The sequence below is a fragment of the Achroia grisella genome, unplaced genomic scaffold, assembly GCF_030625045.1.
Source record: "Achroia grisella isolate CSIRO2021 unplaced genomic scaffold, CSIRO_AGI_Agris_v1 utg544, whole genome shotgun sequence".
Taxonomy (NCBI): domain Eukaryota; kingdom Metazoa; phylum Arthropoda; class Insecta; order Lepidoptera; family Pyralidae; genus Achroia; species Achroia grisella.
This window is the reverse complement of record NW_026712929.1, coordinates 259,662-283,151: the sequence shown is the minus strand read 5'-3', so window position 1 is coordinate 283,151 and position 23,490 is coordinate 259,662. Positions and strand designations below refer to the sequence as shown.

General features: G+C 28.8%; 1 protein-coding gene across 1 annotated transcript in view; it reads left to right on the top strand.

Moving 5' to 3' along the window:
- The first annotated feature begins 7,858 nt into the window (after positions 1 to 7,858).
- LOC131847947 (lachesin-like) overlaps positions 7,859 to 23,490 on the top strand; it is a 34,430-nt gene continuing 18,798 nt past the window's right edge. The window contains exon 1 of the mRNA XM_059197676.1: positions 7,859 to 8,046. Within this exon, the coding sequence (XP_059053659.1) occupies positions 7,965 to 8,046 (82 nt within the window). The 5' untranslated portion in view covers positions 7,859 to 7,964. The remainder of the gene's footprint in view (positions 8,047 to 23,490) is intronic.

Below are 23,490 nucleotides of genomic sequence, written 5' to 3'. Positions count from 1 at the left end.
GAGACCGCTTACAAATTTTCTTGTTGCTGACATAATTATATATGAACAAATCATTTCATGAAATTTTAATTTAAAACGGTCACAAAGTATTTATGATAATAAGGCTCTATTTATAATTTCCATTTAGGATTATATTTTGCTAGCATTACAATCTTCGCTCTAAAATTGTGTCATCAAACATCGGCCTAAGTTGAAGTTGGATTCGTCCCTAAAACTAAAATATGTAGACACTTACCTATAAATTCTTATTTAATATCTTGTTTCATATTACATAATGTAATGTATATATGTGTGTAATTCCTGTGACTTACATATAAAGAAAGATCATCAGATCAAATGTTGCCGTTATTAAATATATTGTGTTTTTGTAATTTAAATTTCTAACTTACCATAGTATTAGGATAAACACCAATAACAGATCAATTATCATTCGGCATATCTGGGCATCTAAATTGTATATTCACCTACAACAATACAAACTTATTACTACTTCAGATATTTTCACATTTTGCATACACATTCACATTTTCGATGAATATTGAATATCACTTCCAATATCACAAAAAATATTGCACTATATAACGTTTCAAAAAAATGAAATATTTCATTGAACTGCATTTTATTTGCATCAAGTAAACGTGGATTTTGTTCAGGTATCTATATGGCTTCTAAACTACACATATTTTTTGATATAATGTATAGCACTATATTGCCTCTTTAATGTTGTTTTCATCAATTCGCTAAACGTTTCAAATGTGAGTAGTATATTTTAAGTAGTACATGTGTTTAATATACGTGCCGATTATGAGAAATTCTCAACAGCACAAATATTTCATTATAACTATGTACGCAGGTATCTATATAACATACATATAATAGGAATCGAAGTGTGCGGGTTGTGTTGGAGTTTCCATCACACAGAATAATTAAACGCAAACAAAACTGCCGTGTCCACTGTCGGGCGAGATAGTCAAGTTTATTTTCGATATCTGCTCTGACCTAAAATCTATTTCGCTTATTAGATTTTATCTGTAGTATACCTTTATACTGTAAAAATATTTTAACGGTTTATTTATGAAATACAAAAATCTTATATTTTTCATTACCTTATTGGTACCATACCTAATAAATATATAACAAAATAGAGAATCTGAATTCGTGGAATCTAAATTTGAACATTATTATAGTTATAGTCACAGTCCAGTAATAATTTAAACATTTTCAATTATTTACTTAACCATGCGATTAGTTATAGAATACCCAAGTACTTTACTTTACTGTTCTAACCTGGGAAAAAGCAGCGGATTTGAAAAAGAAACAAAATATTAAATTGAAACATATTTATTATAAATGATTCGGTAACTGTACTAATTAAAGACATTTCTTTGATTTAGTAGTTTATAATTATCAAAGATTTACGGTTAAACGTTTAAAATGAGTTTGAATGTCATTTCTCACATGTGTACGATTGATCAATGACTTGAATACAAAAACAAAAAAGGTGAATATAAACGGGAAAAAGAAAAAAATCTAAAACATTTCATTAGTAACGACAATCTGTCATATTTCGAAATCTAGTTCTATTCTCGGAAAACACATTTCTGTAATTACAGCGGTCCGCCGCGCCGTCACATAATTAAATTAATATTTGGCATCCGTTATCATAAACGCTAACAGCATATTGTTACCACTTGCAGTCACTCGGTTCTTATTAGATATTACTGCACCAAAATCTTCTGACGATGTAATTAAAATGGAACGTTGTAGAAGGTAAATAACGGAATAACGAACTAAAATTTTCAATTACATACATTGAAAACCCTTAAATTATTCGTCCTACTTCTTTGTTTGCTTATTTTGATAAAAGATAGCATATGTTAAATACTTATGCCTTGAATTCCATGCAAATGATACAAATAATTGTTACTAACAATTACCTATGTACCTGGAATAGTTAATGTTTGCTATTGTGTATTATGGACATAATACAATAAGTACCATGGAGGTGCTATCATAGGGAACGGCCCTATAATATAGGAGGTATCTAGTTAAATATTTCAGATGTATAGATAGAATGTACGTACTAATTCTAAGATTAGACAAAATTTGAATTGGTAGAAGAAATTGCCCTAATAAAGTTATACTAGGCCAATTTCTCCAATCGATTGAGCTGACATTTGGTATACATTATGTAACTTTGACAATATTATATTACCACGGATTTGTGGTCTGATAAAGGAACCGGAAGGTGGACATAAATTTCATTTTAAAACAATGTAATTCCATGGAGTTTGTGCTAGTTTTACTTGTCTTGATGAGTAGGTAGTTGACAGATATTGATTGGCGAAGATTATGGAGCCGAAGATCTTTGTTATTATATTTTGATAAATACATCGGCAGATATAACGATATTGTAATTTTTATTTGTTACTAGATTACTAAATTTCAATATATAAATATCAATTACTAAATATAATAAAGATAGTTTCTAAAATCCGTTCGGTAGTTTTTGCGTGAAAAAGTAACAAACGTCATAATTTAAAAAAAATTCGCGTTTAAAATATTATTATGATTAAGGTTGTATGTTGTTTTACTCTATATGATGGTTTAAAAGAATAAATCACACTCTGAAAGTTATAATAGATATTAAGGCGATACAAAGATTAATAAAATATTTGAAGTATGTCGAAATTACTAGATTCTATGTATGAACAAATTTGTTCTAAATATAACAACTGTATTGTCCCTCTTTGTACTTAAGATAATAATATATATATATAACAATGTAATGATCGTATATAAAATTATTAGATAAATCGAAATCCTTCCCTCTTTGCTGTAGATAAAATCATAATGATATGGAAAACTAAATAAAAACTTCTTTTTTTTATAAATGACTCTGTAGTTATTTAAATCTATAAAATTCAAAAACATTATCATATATGAAGTTTAAAGTAATTTCAGTTTACATTTGGTATTTTCACTTACTCATAAAATAAATAATAGTTGAATGTTATGAAAATAATTTTGATGTGGGCGAATATCTGTTTTATAATTATATTTACCTGGCATTACACAATAATAAACTAAAATATACATAATGCGGAATCGTGAAATTTTATATGAATTTACAGATCCTATTAAAAAATATTTTTATTTTACAATACTATATTAATATAAAACTGTTACTATTATTTTGTTTATATTCAATTAATATTGTCTCTTTAAAGTATCATTGACGTGCGTCAAAATATACTTATTTATGTGATACCTGATAAACTTTATTAATATTCATTACAATGATATTTCGATATATCAGTCTCAAGTATCTAAATTTGAATATCTTAATGAAACAGACGTTAACTTAACTAAATACTTTGTTATTATTCAATCTTCAAAATTGAAATGATATAATCTTATTTTTTCGTAAAACATATATTATATGTTTTAAGAAAAAGTAAAATCATAATATATTTATTATGTTGTATAATTCATATGCATTTATATCATAATAACTGGTGATTTTGTAATAAGCTAATATAGAAGATCACACTCATGTGCCACATATTTTATGTTTTTTACATACTCTCTTTCCAAAGATTGTCTAGAAGAGATTCCATTAGCGATAAGACTGCCTTTTGTATTTTTTTCTAATAATTCAACTTTGTTCATATGCTTTATGTGTTAGTACTATAAAGTGCTATATAAATACATAAAGAAGAAGTGAAATAGAAAACAAACTTTGTATCTTCTTAGAAAAAGTGTAAATTAAGTGGAAGCATGTAGAGTTAGTAACTACTACCTCGTCTTTAGTCCGATGTTCAACTTCTTCTATACCGCAGACTATGTAACAGGATGACGATAAACACATATGAAAACACACACGAGTATACATCGAAACGTGATGTTTTAATATTTCTTAAATAAGTTCACAAATGGCAACAAAAGTAATAAGGTTAGGTTTTATCTGTAATGGGCGACGACGCCTGTATGTTCAGCAGTATAACCTGATATATGATGATATACATAAATTCGTAATTATTCTTGGTATTTATATGTATTCTATTAATAGCTTACAATATCCAAAAGGAAATTCCAATGTTCAACAATAGACTTATTTAAGTTTTTATTTATATTAGACCCCTTGTTCCGTAAAAAGAATGGCATACCATAAAAATATTTTCAAATATGATTTCGGAGATCTATTTTAGGACCACACTCTTGAAAGGGTGAGGGTGATAAGTAGTAGCTATATTGGCAGATAAATAAACTCGTTTTCAACTAGCTATCGTTTTATTTTTAACTTTCAGATTTCTAGTGCTCAACGGAATTGAAGTGCTCCGCAATGAATTTCATACTGCAGATTGCATTGAATATGAGTACAAAGATAAGCGTTGGGTAAAGAGTACCTACGTACCATATTGCTACGGAATTATATTCGAAAAAAGTTCCTATGAGATGATGAAATTTAAATGTAAAATTAGATATTTCTACATAGAAACAGAGAGTTTTATCAGTGTTCATTTAAAGTTAAAAAAATATTATCATTTTTTTACAATATTTACCCTTTATTCCCATAAGTAGATATAACGCTAAAGGGACGACCTGATAAGAAAACCGCCGTAGGCCGCTGCTACACAGACAAAGGACTTAGTTTGTTTTCGGATACACAAAAGATATACAATAATGTATATACAGAGTAAACATCCTCCCTGCCTTATACAAATGTATTTCAGTTCATTTTGTTTTTTAAGATATCATTGAGAATGTAATCATTTCAACCATGTCATTATTGTTATTATTTAAATATACCATGACTTAAATAATTTTATATGAAAGTGGGAACAATAGATAGACTGTATGAAAGATGATATACATAAAAGTAGACTAAACTCATATATGAGAGCTGATAAAATGGGGCCGCTGGAAGATGATATACTGCACCGCCACAAATAATGGGATAAATGCAAGGCATTGATGATTTTGTTATCATTATTATGACATAAAATTGTATCATATCATATTCTTACATTAGTAAAAAACATTATATTTATATTTGAAACTACATATATGTAACCGGTAATGAACAGGTGCACTTATAATTATTCTCATGATTCAAAATGCAATAATTTAGTAAGTACCCACTTATTCTCAATATTAACATGATGATGTTAGGTTTTTTGTATAATACCACTTATAGACGATATGGTTAGCTGATAGAGTTTGTTTATTAAATTAAGATTAAAATATGAAATGCCATGCTGTTTCTATAAACAAAATAAACATTCAAGGTTTAATAAGATATATTATGCATTGGAGCAAGTACTAAATGAGAGCGAAATAAATAATAGTATGTGGAACATAGAGAGGGTGGACACTGTCTTGTATAACTCGTACTACTAGTCAGCACGTTTCGAATGATCCCTGCAGCTGTTTCTAACAAAGTTTAACTGAACAAAATTCAAACGCAAAGCACAGCATGTTATATTTGTATCCTCATTTAGACCTACAAGCGCAATTAGATAAATATAATTTAACATTTCATAGCGACATATACTATATGTAGTTCGGCGATCCACCTGAAATATAAGTTATTCAAACAGGGGCGTTGCTGTCCATAAATGTAATGTTTCAGTAAATAAAATAAAATTAAAGATATTATAATAAAATACTCCTTGATATAGGACATTAAACAATAACTAATATTATGGTAGTTAAATTTATACAGATATGTCTGTTCCTAAATTACAATTAAGCAATACCGTTTGCAAGCGGTTAGGTTGCCGAATGTAGTGTAGTTATTTTCTAAATAAACAGACTTTAAACATTTTAATATTACAATTTAGAATGTTTATATAATAATATTACATAATAACATTACTTAGTACCAAATTTTGCAGAATGTGAACAATATAAAAGATGTGTTTGGTTATACTTGCAAACAAATTCAATAGCTTTACCAGAGGAAGACTGTAAAAAGTAGTCTGCGTGCTGCTAAATAGGTGGCAATCAGGCAATTCTACGTATTTCAGCCGCGAAGCAATTATTTTTCGATTATTGGATACAATTAGACAATGACATTGCAAAATAAAAAGGATGACTTCTTAGTTCAATGTGATGGTGTCGTTAGCTGTTTACCATTCCAATTACATGAACACATCGTTACCTTAACATGATATGTATGTATAATCTTTAATTAATTACATCCGAAGTACAAACAATTCGGCCGCACGCTTATCCCAACAACATTTATCTTTAATCTGACTTATTAGTTTCTATTTACGTAACGGTTATTGGAAGTTTAGAAGCGAGTTATATGTTGACGGTTCACGTAGTTCTCCCATAAGGAAAATATATATAACAAATCTATCTTTTACTAATATAAGAATATAAGTTAAAAGAAAACTAACCTTAATCCTGCTTACGTTAGTTATAAATGTAAGAGAAAAGATGAATGTGTATTTATATATCTATTTGTTCCTTTCTCTGGTGGAAGCAAATTGTTACTAAGAGGAACTAAAGGTTCTACTGCCAGAAATGTAATATCCTAGTCCTCCACTGGTGCCCGCATTTCCATTATACTTCATAAAAACATACAACCCTACTGATGGATAGTCAAGTATATCTACATAAGAAAAAACAATCCTACTACTATAACTGTAGTAAGATCGGTATAGATATTATTTTAATTTTGTATTTTTTTTACTTTTTATATTCACACTATACACATATTGTACTTTGATACCCTAGCCGCCACTTGGCGTGGATGAAAAAGAATGGTCGTTGACGATGATGATAATATTATTTTTGTCAGCCTGATTTGAATTCCCGGCCTTTGGGATCGAAGTCCGAAGAAAAATTTAAAATTTATATTATTTATGTACTTCTGTGTAAATGTCGCAACATTTGTTATCGTCGTGAAACATGTAATATTTACCAACATATTTTTTTTATTTCGATGGAAAAACAGTGTTATTCCATCTATTTCATTTCATATTTGAAATCTGTCAATTTACTGTTAATAATAGTCATTACATCAGTCATTACATGTACAGCTTACTTTATAAAGTCACGAATAATAATTTAAAAACGTTTATAATAAAAATCTGATTACGTGTTTACGTGATAAATGGAGTTAATTTTAATACTTATCTATATACTCACACATACGTCATACTAAATAGAAAGTATATTAATAATGTTAATAACTTACTTTGAGCTAATTATGTTATTACTCGGACACTAATACAATTGTCTACAGCAGTGTTAGCGCAGTCCAGTGCGGCATTCCATTATCATCCATTAAAAAATCCATTAAATAAAGAATTTGTTTGACCAATTGACCATAATGTAATATTATTTATATATTTTTTTTCTCTATTAATGTTATTATAATTACTATTAATGTTATTAATTTTTCTTAAACTCCATGAAACTCCTCTAAACAAAGAAGTTTAATTCTTCATACTTAATCGGTAAATTTATTGCATACATACAATCGAAATCTTACTAATATTATAAACATATAAATGTAGATAGATGGATAGGTGAATCTTTGTTACTCTTTAAGGCAAAAAATTCTGAATATATATTTTAATAAAACTACAATAATATGGCTTATACATCATTATAACACATATGCTATAAATTTCACGCGGATAAAACTGCGGGCATAGCTAATAACCTTATAATACTTGAAGTCTGTTCCTCGAAAGCTACTTTTCTCTGCAAATATTTATCGTAAAAGGAATCATTCCACTATAATAGAATAAAGCATAAATGTGAGCGCATGTGCAACGAAGCGGCGGGTTGTAGCGTAGCTGTGAAATTGCCATCGCGCGTAACCAGTACCGTTTGGGCCGCGGCGGCTACGCGACGTAGCACGTAGACTCGGCCGAGCTACGAAGTTCTCGGCGTAATATGCCGCGTCTGTGAAGTTTCGGTGACGTTGCGATGTGACTTGAATGATGTCGTTGGGAAAACTTTTGTTCTATGTACACTTCGGACTTGTCTTCCATGTTGTGATTTGTTTTAAGGACACTGTGGGTAAGATAATTGAGATAAATTTTAATTAGTACACAACCATTTGTAATAAGGAAGATTGTTTTATAAGGAAAAAGGAAATAATGTACACATTTCATAAATAATTTAACTTTCATCGTGTGTTGTTAGTATAATTTTTATATCAAAATGTTTTTCTTTGTTTTTTATATTAGAGAGCATTACATTTTATGAATAACAGAGTTACAGTCAATAATATTTTCCTATGCATAAAAATAAATAAAATTGATATAAATTAAATTCATTTCACTATTTATTTCAATTTTCTCTATAGTCCGGAAACAGGATTTTGGGAACTAAAAATACAAAAGTTATTAGCAATGTAAGAAATAAAGATATTTTTTAAAATAATTATGTGATTTTTTTTCTTTCATTTTGATTGTAATCTATTTATTTTGTATATTTTCATACACCCGTCAGATTAAGAATGAAGTAAGTTCATATCGGTCAACCCATCAGTCATATATTATGATGAAAGATTAATTTATTTAAATTTATTTGCGAGATTGTTGTAGTCCAAGGAAAGTTTTTCTGGTTTCGAAGTAAATTTTTAAATAAAGAAACCTAAAAATGTACTAACGTAATGCGATTTGTTTTGAAGTACCAAACAAACATTTAAAGGGCTTTTACGAAAAATCATAAAATATTCTGAAATGATAAAACATTGAGAAAGAAAAATAGTCTATTAAATATAGAATAGGACAATATCTGTTATTGACCTGGTGATTTTATTTTGATTCTTGTTTCCATAAAATAGACTTTGTCTTTGCTAGATCTTCATGGTTTGGTTTCTTACAAGCTAATTTAACAAACTATAACATATTATTTATACAAAGAAATTTTAATTTTAGTTCTGCATATAATTAATAGCCAAAACATAATTATTTTAATTACTAAATGTGTTCCGAATTGTCTTCTCCTAATTTGTCCATCATCATAATTGCTATGTATTGTCAACTAATCAATCAAGACAATTAAAAAGTCATTTATTCATATAAAAGAATACACGAGTATACATATAAAATGAAGTCACAAAAACTAGTTACTCTTTTCAAACAAAATTTGAATGATTACAATTGTAACATTTTATTATCAACAAATACTCGATGCGGTTTTATCTAATAGTTATAATATTAAAATAGGTTATAGTCAATAGTTTCAAGTATGTAATAGATATTCGAGTATGATGGTTGACATATCCATCATTGAATTAGCATATGACCTATTGTATTTAACTAAATTGCGTCTTCTGTATGGCATACTTAATATCTTGTGAATATTTACACGTATTTTGTAACTATTTTTTATTTGTTAATGAATCCTTTTACTTTTAAATATAGAATAGACTTTAATTTTTATTTAAATAAATTGGGACGACTACATCGCCAACACAAAGAATTTTACCATACAGTTCCGGGCCATTGCCATTTCCAAGAATTAGATAGCAGAACAAATTACATTACGTATTCTGCAATACGATACGTTTAAATACATTCAAAAATACAAAAAGCAAAGTATACAGTACTGATGGTTTACTTAGTTACCGTTATGAAGTAAGCAGCGACTTGAATACGGGGTTACGTTGGCGTATGTTATTCAAATCCTTGGAACGTACGCATTATGTTGTTTGAATAGCCTTTGTGTTGTTCAGCACCCATTATATAAAAATTGGCTCTAATGTATCCAAAGTTCAAATATGAAAATGTTAAAAGACACCGCAATATTATTAGGTCTAATAATTAAACGGAATTATACGAATATTGTACTTAATTAAAATTAACACAAAAAAGTAACAAGAAATCACACATATTATATACATATGTATTAGTAAAATTACTTATCTACACAGTTTAATAACTTAAACATTGTTATACAATAAATTAAAATGAAAACTTAATTCCAAAAGCAGTACCGTTTTTATTCTAATAATATTAAGAGATTTTCTAAATTTCTATTCTTAAAGACGAAACTTCGAAATTGACGGAAATAGCTCACTAAGTTACTAAACTAATTGATAAGTAGTTTCGTTCCTTTATAGCTTAGTATACTCGCGTGGCCAATTTAACACAAGGTTAAATAATAAAATATGGGAACTTCTATTCGTACCTAATATACTTCGTTAACATTGTCAGAAGTTTTAATATTTACTTTTATTTTTGCTTATCATGTTTCTGAGAAATTGTATAAATATTGTTTAAAAACTTATATGCGTACATATGTATTTTCCGTCCAGAACTCTCATGGCGAGATGTTAAATTCGTAGAATGAAATTTCTATTTAGATATTATAGCATTAAATAAATACACAATATAATTATGTATGAATTTATATGAAAAACACATTAAGTATTTACTTTGACAATGTAAATACTTACTTTGCTATCAAAACTAAGTATAATTTAATTCAAATCCTCTCATGCAATAATTTTTTTGTAGGCCTATTGTCTAGGATCACTGAATCAAAATTTTCATTAATCTAGTTTAGAAAAAAAATCAATGGCAACTTATTGTAATATAATACATGTTTCGATCTAATATAATTTATTGGTGAATGGATTATTTATATGAGGATATTCAACTACCTGATTGTCAAACATGTTACCTAAAACACGCTTACCTAACTCATTCCCAGATTAAAACCATAAATTTAATTAACACTCAATCAATTTTCTCTCTAACAACATTCGTTGTTTAACTTCCCTTTGCATGAATTATCTTACTTAATAAGGATTAATAAAAGTGTTATTTAAACTACAAACATCCATATGGAATGTGTACTTAGTGGAAACGTCGAACAGCCGTATGTACAAGTTGTTATACCGCCATCCGAGCGGGTTGTTGTTGCAGGACCCGAGTAAGCCGGATTAACAACATCCCATTTGATGCACAGCTCTCACCTTACGTTAAGTACTTTAACGTTGATCATAGTTTCCAAATACTTGTCTTCATAAATAATCAAATAATACACATATAACCCTGGCTATCTGACACAGCAAGAAACTTGTTTTTATACTACTATTCTGAAATACATATTATTTAAATATTTACATAATATACATAGAAAAAATCTAGACTAATACAAGCAAAAGGAGCAAAAGTAATAATAGTAGCAATGTACTTATAAATACAATGTTTTCTACTGTACTGAAATCGAACACACTTTTTTTTAGGTACCACTTGAAAAAAACATCTGAAGTTTACTAAACTACAAGACTACCAAGGTCGTTTAAATATAAACTCATTCAATATATTGTACTAGAGAGCATAACATTTTTTATTTTGCTAAAATTAAAAAGGAAAACTAACTGAATCTGAGTTACTAACAAACTGTAATAGAGTATATCTGTTTTTGAAATGGAGCATTCAGAAAGTAACATAAAGGTAAATACTTTTCATGATATAGTATAACTACGTATAGGTATTATGATTTTATATCATATCGCATGTTACATTCGCTGATTCAATAACCTACAAAGCGATGACATACAGAAATATGATATGGTATGTATTAAGACATATTGAATACCAGAACCGTAATATACATATTTTTTACAATACATCTACTCAGAAATCGAATTATATTTAGATATCATTTCATAACAAGCCACAAAACAATATATTTCCCGTTTTTTTTAATATATATACAGTAATGTATACCAATTATCATGCCCACATTATTAACTAGTTTGACAGTTTAAAGAAATAAAAATGACATTTATGGCAAGTAGAAGATTGTAAAAAATAGCATAAAAGAAATGCCATTTATAAATATATTTATTTTATTTATTCTTTAGTTTTAAAAACCAAAGTGAGCACAAATTTACACCTTTGAAGTAATGGCGTAGCATCAATAATTCTATTTAATATAATTGCCGATATCAATAATACTAATAAACAAAGTAATGATATTTAAATAAATTTCCGTAATAGTAGTTCAGGATTGGTGTATACAAATTTTATTGCGTGAAAACAAATATAAAACATACTTATTATAAAAATTATATGTTACGTTTTCAAATGCGTTATGATTTCCTATTCTCGATTAATCAAACGCTAAAGTAACGTTCTCATAAATAAGCTATTTTTTTTTTAATTTCTTATCAAATTATTTCTTGAATTCTTACATCTCTCGCCTCTTCAATTTAATAACTTGTCTAATTGAAGCTTATAATGTTTGAAGACTCTTGACTTATGACTGAGACAGTGTACAATCTATCTGGTAATATACTGATCTTATCCTGCTCCAATACCAGAATACTTTTTTCCCATTTTATATATGTTTTCATCATTCTTTCACCCGACATTCTTTCCATTTGCAAGTTTATATGTCATAGACAAAGATATACTTATCAGTGTAATCCTATCCAAATATCTACGTTATTTCGCTAGTACATGTATCCCTTACCACACTACAGTTTTATGACTATTACTTGACAGATGAGAGGCTTACTGTCTTTCTTTCATTTAGACATAGTATATAATATCGCCATACCTTCAATCCCCAAACATCATTTCCACATATATGTATCAGTACTTCATTTCCATTTATTTATATAATAATATATAAAGCACATCAAATGGATGATGTGGTAGGTAAAACTTAGTAGTTCTGGGACAACTTTATTCTTTATATCTATTCTATATGCCGCCTGCTACAGTCTTATAAAAGTTTGATGACATTCAATTATGAAATAATGGATTTTAAGCTATTCTTAAAATCCATGTATCTATATACATAGGTACATTATATTACACAAAAATAACTTTTATGCGTAATTTCGTACTCCTACATTTATTAGTTTTACCTGTAGGTACGTTGTCCGTCAGTCGCTGTCAAGAGTTTTGTGATATAAATGTGAAAGCTTGTGGAGATGGCTTTTTTATATTTATTTAATCACGCAAAGAGCTGAATAGGTAAAAATTATTGCAGACAGATAGAATCCAGTAATATCTCATTATTCCATTATATATGTATCTTTTGTATTCTCTTTGTCGTTTCTGTGATATATTTTTTTGTACAGATTATTTTATTTCTATAGTGTATCCCCGTAATAAACAAACAGATAAGTGTCTGAGTTAATTTTTTTTTTAATATTTTTTATATTATTTTGTATATTGGTTTTGAATGGATTCATTTATGTATGTATCGTGGACCCTTCCTCTTCATTATTTCTAAAGATATGTGCACTATTAAAAATATGTATATCTATGTTGTTATTTTATTCTATATTATATTCATTATGTACGCTACCTACATTTTTCGGATAATCAATTTCTCCAATCAAAGGTATTGTGAAATAAATTGCTTAGCGATAAAACTGTATTTCGTATCAGGTTATGTAAATTTATTATTTTCATTATACCATGTAATAAAGAGTATAAATAAAGTAACTAAGAAATTAAGAAACTAAAAATAATCTATAAAGCAAACATCCGAATATATAAGTATATGAGGTATTAATTGTTATAAATGCAGTTTTATAATTAATGATTTAATAAATATAGCTGCGATCAATTTGGTTTCAGCTCAGCTTTGTGTATAGCCTGTAATGCCCAAACGCTGATTTTCAATGAAACCAGTGCGAACAGTAGATGGCTATATGAAATAAGTGAAAAACGTGTACTGTTACGAGCGTGAACGTGCGCTGCTGGTTCTTTTGTTACTGTGTGCTGTGATAAATATTCCATATCAAAAATCTGGGTCCTGAATTACGTAGCACAACAAACCTCTGTTTAATCTTCCCACTTCATTCTTCTAAATATTACACCGATTCTTTCACTGTAGAAGCTATTCGTCTCTATTCGAAACTCTGTGCTATTTTCCATTCCATTCCATTTGACATCTTTCAAAATTTACTAAAATCTCATTATCTCTCCCTATAATTGAATTTTATCTAAATTGTTCTCGTGTATTATGTACATAGTATATGTTTTTATGTAATATGTATAAGTTTTTTAGTTATGCTTATGAAATGTATGTTTATTTATAAGTGTATAATATGTAGTGCCTAGTGCGTCTCCTACCTGTAAATGCTCTCTGTCAACACTATGTAGGTTGTTTGTAAGAGATGGCTAATAGCGATAAGACCGCCTTCTTTAAAACATTTTTTTCCTTATACTTGTTCTATTCTATTCTTTTACTGTACTTATTGTTCTTTGTTTAGGTGCGCGCATATGCGCATTATTATCATATATATTATATGTACATTTTTGTATAATCTGTTAACTGATGGATTAAATACATAGGTAAGGTAAATAACAGTACGGATAGTTACTCAATCGAAATTTAATTTAAAGCCTAAATTTTTTAAACTTTTTAATTTTTTTCACATGATATATCTTAATGACCACTAAATTCATATCAAATTTTACATCAATGAATTAAACAAATGAAATGACAATTAAAAGCAATGTTACTAAACAATATATTTTGAAATATACATTGATAGTGACACAATATAGAAATACTAATAATTATATGTTATTGGACTCAATTTTAATTTGATCCCGATTCGATCAAAAGGTATCCTGTCATTATATTAACTGTATGTGCGGTTCTTTTAAATGGAATGGATGTTGTTTCCGCCGTACATTGTAGTGGGACGTAAATAAATAGACGTTGTTACTTTTTTTAAACGTTTACAGAAGCTATACATTTTCAATTTAGTTCTATTTGCATAGCTATTTACTCATTTAGTTTATTCTTTTTGTAATGATGTCATAATTAAATACCATTTTCTAAGGGAGAATATCTGAAGTTATTTATTTATTTCTAATTTTATCTTGTTACCTCCAACTTGTTTATTACAATTGTTTACTTTGGAAATTGTTTCTGTGGAATGAGTCCAATGAGTTAAACTGTGGGTGAACTAAACTCGTTTCATTTGTAAGTTTATTTATACGATAAATTGTTATTTGTAAATAATAATATTGATTTGATTCCAATTAAGAGATACTACAAACTTCCCGATACAAAATTTAACAAAGTCAATTATAAAAACAAAATGTTGATGAAACTTCGCTCTGAGATCAGTTTACAGACGGTAATATTAGGTAACAGGATATTTACTTACAGAGCAGAGTCTAAATACATCTGTTGTTAAAGTAATTGTATGGTAAATGAATATTAGTTTTTTGTCAATTAATAACAGTAGGTATTTTTTATTATTATTTTCACTGTTGTCTCTGCGTTTGCTGGTTATTGACGCTTTTTTGGCGTATACCACAATTACGGGCCGAAACAAAGTAAGTGTGTGTGTGTGTGTGTGAGAGTATGTTATATATGTATATAACATACTCATACACACATATCACACACACACATATATCTACTTATTGTAAGACTTGTTATTTATGTGACAGGTGTTATGTCATCATCTATTTCTAGGAATTTACGGACAGTTCTGCAGTTTATTATTATTTTTATGTTTAGAACATAAAAATGTTAAATAAACTAAATAGTAATAATGCAACTAAATTAACAGTGTCAACCACAGATAATACATTATAAAAAACAATTATTGGAATTAACACTGCTATAGAGAGACATATATATATATACTATACTACGCCTTAGACGTCTATTAATTAAGACATAATTATTTAGTCTTATTTATGTTCACACACGGCACAGTAATAATGTCTGATTAAATTTCTTTTGTAAGATATTTTAGCACACTGGTGTACTTTTCCATACTTTTTCGATTTCGTTCTTACATAATACAAACCTTTATAAACAAAAAATATATTCATGAATATGTTTTTTGTTTTTGTTTGGCTGTTTGTCTATATATTATTAGATAAAATATACTTAAATACGTCTAAGTAAAAGTTTATCTAGTAGGTGTATATAATACAAATTTAGCTTAGTTTAGGACTACATGGACCTGTGAGATGGCTAGAATTACTAACTGAGCCAGATCATACTCGTGGTTTTCGTAATAACAATAGGCTATAATATTTTGTTTGTATCGTTTATTTAATATTTCCTTTTAAAGCGTACTTAAAATACAGACGTTAGTTGTTTACAATTTTATTATATATATAGATAGGATTATAGAATTTTAAACCCCTGTTTTGGCATTAGCAGAGATATCAATTAACTGTTAATAATAGATACTTTCTATATCACGTTTTCAGTGAATATTTGTTGGTATAATTATATTCAAATTTTTCAAGAACCTAGCTTTATAGACTAAAGTAATTGGTACCAATTGACATAGTTTTCCGACCCTAGTCTCTAGTAAGTTTACAGAATCAAACTTACGAACGTGAAATTTAAAAAATATCTTTTATTATAATAATAATAGCATTTAAACCTTTAATATAGGTAATAATAAAAATTAGCAATGTAACAAGTCAATATTAATAATTATGGTACAATATTGTCCGGAACTAGATGCCCCTCCGTCCGGTCACGTCGCCCAAACTTCCGGCCAGCCATTAAATTAAGAGCAACTAAACTTCATTTATCTCGGCTTGTTACTTCTCAGACGATAAGGTTCAGAAACACGGCTGCTACGTAACTTCAAAGAACTTATCGCTAACTTCAGTGAACTTGTCGAATCACGGCGATCGCGAGAATTTGTTACTCGCCCAATATTTAAAATAATCTTTGCGTCACTTCTTATCTGGGAAAGTTTTATGCGGCTTTAGCTATTACACTGATAGCATTTTAATGGTAACTTGATGCGGTTTTCATTCTTGTTTTCTCAACACGATTAATTCCAATTTTCTCGTCTTTTAATCTGAATAGCCTAATATAAACTTATTGACAAACTTTTCCTTTATTTGTAAAAGACAAGAATAAAGTGGAAATATTAAACTCCTTTAATTTAATATATAATATTAAATACTCCTTTTTAATGGTGTATATAATTAGCTATTATTTGTGTAATGCGGCTTTGTCGGTTAATTAATAATTTTCCTAAAATTCCTATAGAATACCTATAGGAATTTTAGGGATATCGTCTATCGTCGTATAACATCGAGGTTTAACTTAATAAAGATAATACACAAATAGATACTCTTACCTTTTGCATTTATATTTTTATTACGAGTACTATAACGTGCCTGTCTTTTTTTACCTATAGTCTTGCCTATTTTAGCCACATAAACTCTCTAAAATGCTAAACTACTATGGACATAAAGCTTGCGAAGGGTTGTCGTCTATATTTTATTCATTCTATATACCCTTAGATACTGCAGTCATTTTGATTAAGATGTCTTATTAATACTACATTACGAGTAGGGTTACTGTATTGTGGTACATGTACCACAATACAGTATCTATAAATACTGTTAATCCCTCTACGTAGAGATAAACACAGGAATGCAGATACCACGATTTCATGGTTATAATATTATTTTATTTATGTACATATATTAAACTTCTAATTACAGTTTTACTATATTTTTAATAAAAAAAAACCATATATAACATAGTCCATATATACAACAGTGTATAATTATCCTTATATTGGTTTTGTTATAGTCGTGATGTGATAAAAAGGAGGTGACAAATAATTTTCTCACATTTTCGCGGGAAAAGAAATCATGACGACAGATACGAAAATTAAATTTGCTACTTTCTGCAGCGCCTTCATATTACCTGACAGTTAGTTTGTGTGTTTACTCCATTTATCATGTAAAATGGGAACAAACTGTCACGTATTTACAAACACGTTCTGGAGAAATTTTTATATATAGAAAAAGGTCTATTTTATCGTTGATAACTATTTTATACATCTTGCGAAATATATCTAGAGTTAACATATCAAAGCATTTTATATACAATTTTTCATCTGTGTTGAAGTTGATGTACACATATGTATACAAATAAAATATAGGCTATTGCCTATACTAAACTCCTCAACACTTATAATTTTATCCATCTAATATTTTGATTTCAAAGAATAGATGATAAACTAGTAGTGCCGGCGACTTGGTATATATAGTATAGATATGTCGCCATCTATTTTTGGTGTCAAATGAAAACACTCAATAGGGCGGATAAGACACGGCTCTTATCCGATTAATGTGTCAATTAATTGATTTGTAACTGGGTTATTTAAATTAAAATATATATATATATATATTATTGCCCCCTTTGAGGCGTATTTTTTCTCAAAAGTTTTTTTCTATATTGACTTACTCATATTTAACACACTGCCATGACATACATATTGACTCATATTTAACAATATATTCTGTAGAAATTCGCAGTAATTCCTGCAAACATTAGTAATTGAAACTTTTTATATAAACAATATTTCTGTCAATAGGGGAATAAATAAATTAAATAAGAAAAACTGTGATTTCAATACACAACTATTGCCTATTTATCAGGTATAATATAATAATAGCATAGTATTCAATTTAAATCAAGCGATTTACACACATCGAGTAAATGAGTTTTCTTTGACTTTCAGTAGATTCCGTCCAATTTTATCGTACCAAATTATACATTGTATCTGGGGCATTGTATACCCTTAATTTGCAGAAAAAGCATCGATCGTACGAAGGGTATTTAAAGCGGAATAAACTTCTTATATCGAGCCCGGAGGTCGCGTGACGACTTTTGGAAGAGCCAGGCGAGGCGGCGCGCAAACTGGTGCGATACGCAAATATTTATACCTATACACCATGGCACAAGTCATCGCCTGAAAGCGTTGTCTTGTACTCCTCTATTGTAAAAAGAAAATATTGCCCGCCGATTTGATTTACAGAGGGTGCCACCACAAAATAAATTGTGCGAATTGCATTGCACGCTTCGATGGGGACAATCACCTAAATTGAGATTAAGTGAGGCATTGTATTCGAGACATAATTTATTGCTGTTCTTTTTAACACATTTGTTAGTGTACGTCAATGTTGGTATAATAATAATATACAATTATTTAAATATGGAAGATAGGGTGCTTTAAAATTTACTGCGATTATAATGGTGCCAACAAATAACTAAATAGGCACAGTGTAACTCTGTACAATATAATTTAGTGTTATTCTCGAAAAATAATCTTGCCCGTCAATCTTACACCGAACAACAATCAAATGAGTTTACTTTGGCACATAATAAGAGTTTAAAACAAACATAAAAACGCAAATTATGTAGACCAACGCGATCAATATAAGACAGCTTAATCCTCTTGCATGCAAATTCACGATTAGCTTAAATGTATTGATATCTTAGTGAAGAATTTGAATAGTACTGAATAAGAAATTCAACGAATCTGAAATTAATTAGCTATTTTATGAATAAATCTTCTTGTCTGATAAGAGAATCTGCATATTACGGTACTGCGGCAAAACCAAGTCAAATCCGACATCATTTCTAAACTATATAGACACCGCTTCGTCTTCGAGTCGACTTTAGAGAAACTTATCCCATTTCTATTTATAGAAATTACTTCATAACTTGAATTCTTTTAGCGTCGTTTTATATAGTATCGTATAATTTATATCATATTTTCCTAAACAGTCGGTCGTTAAAAAAAGTAAATAAATCTATACTAATATTATAAACGCGAAAGTGTGTCTATCTATTTTATTATCTTTTCATTACTAAATGGATCATAGTTAAATTTAGAGTTGGGCCGGGTCATTGGGCTCCCTAAAATATGGTCGAGCGCAGTGATGGCTGGCTCATCCGTCATACTCGTGAACGAGTCCTGCTTGTAGGGACTGGTCTGCTCTTATCACTACGACTGATTTAATCTTATTGTGTTTTTATATTTGAGCCTAAATAAATTAGTGCTGGTTGGTAGTTTTGTATTCACACGTTTCGACTTGTAAAATGTGAACTTACAAGGATTGTTTAAAAGAGCAACACACAAGTTTCTTGCTTATTCTTCTTGTGATGAGACAGCTTTCCGAATAAGCGGTAGATTTAAAAAAATGTTGACTATTCAAAAGTGCTTAAATTAAGTTTATTTGAATAAATGATTTTCTATTCTATTCTATTCTATTCTATTCTTTAGCGTAAAGATTGAAATTGTAAAGTCACGAGAACGGATTTAGGATATACTTATATTGTCTTTAAAAAAAGGTAGAGAAAGTCTCAGAAGATATATATCGTATCCAATAATTAGTTACTTAAAGCATTTATTTACTTTCAAACAATATCATTTTGCTTTATGAATATCCTTAATCGGGATTGAAGAATTCCATAGTGCTGACTGAAATCATCAGTCGTACAATAATTATTCATGTTTTGTAGGTAAGTCAAGTCGGCGAGTATTTTCCGTCTTGTCACGCGATTCGTTGCTTTGCTTGTTGCATCTAATCACGATGTGGTTAGCGAAGTGAATCAAATTTGAAAGTGCGATCTAATTTTACTACAGGCCCCGTAATTTATATAATTACTAATTTTGTGGAGAAATAATTATATGTGGGGTAACTCGCTATAAAACTATACATTACGTACGTGGAATGGAGAAATTATTTTCTATTAATATCTAATCCTTTTTTTGTAGAGATGACAAGGGTATGGAAATATCAATCCACATATTTTAGGAATAATTAGAAGGATGCCACTAATTCTAACTGTAAATAGAGTATAGCAAAAATATTCTTAATTGAAATAAATGTCCCTTTTTATGATGACTTGACCTTACTCGTAATGTATTGTGTAAAATTCAGTTGTATGTTATTATAGTTTTTTGCTTAGAATTGTCAGTAAGGAAATGATATTGTTTAAATATTATACATAATTTTATTATTATATCAAGTCCGACTTTTGAGTTAAGAACAATATTATGGTTAAAAGAAACCTGTCAAGTGCGATTTCAGCTAATATAACGAGTATACGATGTCATGTATTACTTTTCAATCCACTCATAAATTACGATGTTTTATATAAGAATATTTTAAATGCATGTTACGTTAAGTAATACCTAACTAATATCGACTTTGAAAACTTTGTATTATAGAATTATCTTCTTCAAAATTGTTGATATTAATTGTAACCACTGTTACAATTGATATCAGCAATTTTTGTGAAAGAAAATCTTAAACCATCTGGAAGTAGTTGTATATGCAAAATTAAATTATATTATGTAAAAATTTAGACGATATATTGTTCTACTTTTAAAAGTCCTTAAATCTTTCGTAATTTAGTTATTTTGGTTAGTTTCATTAGTTAGTAGGTAAATGTAGGTATTTATAACACTACTCGTATTTATAACACCATTTATTGTCTGCATTTTTTAAAATAAAAAATAGCGTATTTTCTTTTTTAGATAATCAATATTCTTGTTAAATTTCATTGAAATCCGTTTACCTGTTTAATCCTGTAAAAGCAATAAATATGTATATTTATTGTCTGATGATAGACACACCTTCGCAATTATAATATATATATTAGTATTACATATTAAAAAAAAATATCGCTACCAGTTATCTCAAAATTAAATATGTTTTTATTCTATCTCTAATATAAGTGACTAACGTTTCATATAGGCATAAATCGTAAATGTCAATAATAATGATGCCGACCTACAAAGTTGCAAACTGCGGGTAATAAATATAATGGTATTTGAAGTTCATACGACCGATAACAAAATGATGGTATAACAAAAATATCGCATTAAAGAAATTATGTCCGCGGCACATACAAGTGCCGGCATAAAAGCATTTAAAACTTTCTTTTAGAGTCTCTCAGAAGAGGGTATACCGTGACATAAATTCTCCGGAGAGCTTACTCGCTATTCAAGCCATAAAACGATAAGGATCATCTTTTGTTGCTTCTCCAGCAAACCTTTAGGTGTTCATGTTTAACAATTCACTCATTATCATGCTGATTTTAAGGTTTGTTTTGAATTATGTTAAATGGGAAGTTATGCGAATGAGAACTTTGTAGGTAGGCTTCAAACAAACTCGCTGTCATTTTCAGAGTTAAATGTAAAATCTTTAAGAATCCTTTGTAATGTACATTATAAATATAATAATATTTATACAATCCGATTACTGTATGCATATCTAAATATCTACTTGACTACTTTATTATCTATAGAAAATGTAGTATTTTGAAGAAGTTAAACGTAGATAACATTTACCATGAATATTTCATAATATTCTCTCGACTTTTATAGATAAATAGTAGTTAGAACCATGTTTAAAGTTTATATTTGGTATATTAAATTGTAGTTTGTATTTTATATATTTATGACGTGATAGATATATTTTTAGCAAAGAGCTGAAGATTTTGAATTTAATGGCGGATTAATGGAACATAGAGTGACGACCAATGAAAAGGTCTATGTATAAAATTATAATCAGTAGGTAATATCTAAAATCTAATTAGTGAGCTTGGTATATATAAATAGGACTAATAATGCTCAAATGAGAAGTAAAAAAATATACTCTACGTACTTTCATTAAGTCAAATCAAAAATCAAATCAATTTTTAAGAATGAAGAAATATGTGTATGAATTATTTTTTTTAAACATCCGTTTTGTTCTCAGTCAAAAATGTTTTATATATTCTATAAAAAAGATATTAAGTGATATACTTCAAACGTTTGATGGTGACGTATATTCAAGGATATAGATAGAGATAGTATCTATCGTCAGTCATACGAGTGTTCTATTGTACATACTTCTTTATATAAGTTTGTATGTGTAAGTAACCTCACGGCTACTATCATAAAATTTCCTAACATTTTATTGGCAATCAATATCTTTATCTATTGTTTATTTTTCCTAATCCGTATTTATTTACAAACTCTGAAATGTGAACCTTAAATCTATGGAAGTAGATTGACTTTACTGCAACCAAGGACAGTGTACATGCACGATTTCATTACATTATGCGACAATAAAATTTCAGTGGCAAGTTGAGGCCAGAACGGGTCTACTAAGACGTTAGCCTTTATTACACTTCAGTATATTGTACGAGTGGATACACAGAAAAAAACGTTCATTATCGACTCTGGTGCGCAAATAAAACACGATTGATCCCCTGGGCCCGCTCTCTTGGATATTGCGACCCACAAGCAAATTTGCTCTAGGCACAATAAATGCAGGAACGATACGTGCGAACATCCGCCTCGGCTACGATAACATTTATTGGCTAACATTAGAAATAGAACCTACTAATAAAATTGATACAGTTCCCATTATTAAATGTGTAACGTGAGTAATAAAGTAAACTTTCAATATATAAAGTGTATTAAGTGAATCAAAACTTTCTTAATAAAGTTTCGTGAGTTATGGCTACATGCCAACGAATGAACTTTCCTTTTTTATTTTATTCCATGATGGCGTATATAACAGAAATGTTAGTAATAGATATTAATATTTTCACTAGTGTGCTATCCTGACTGGGTCTGGTCTGTACCTAATGTACCTTTCAAATTGTAAATATATTATTTAGAATAAATGCAATAATACCATTATTAAGTCCAAAAGAAATCACTAAGTCACTTTCAAG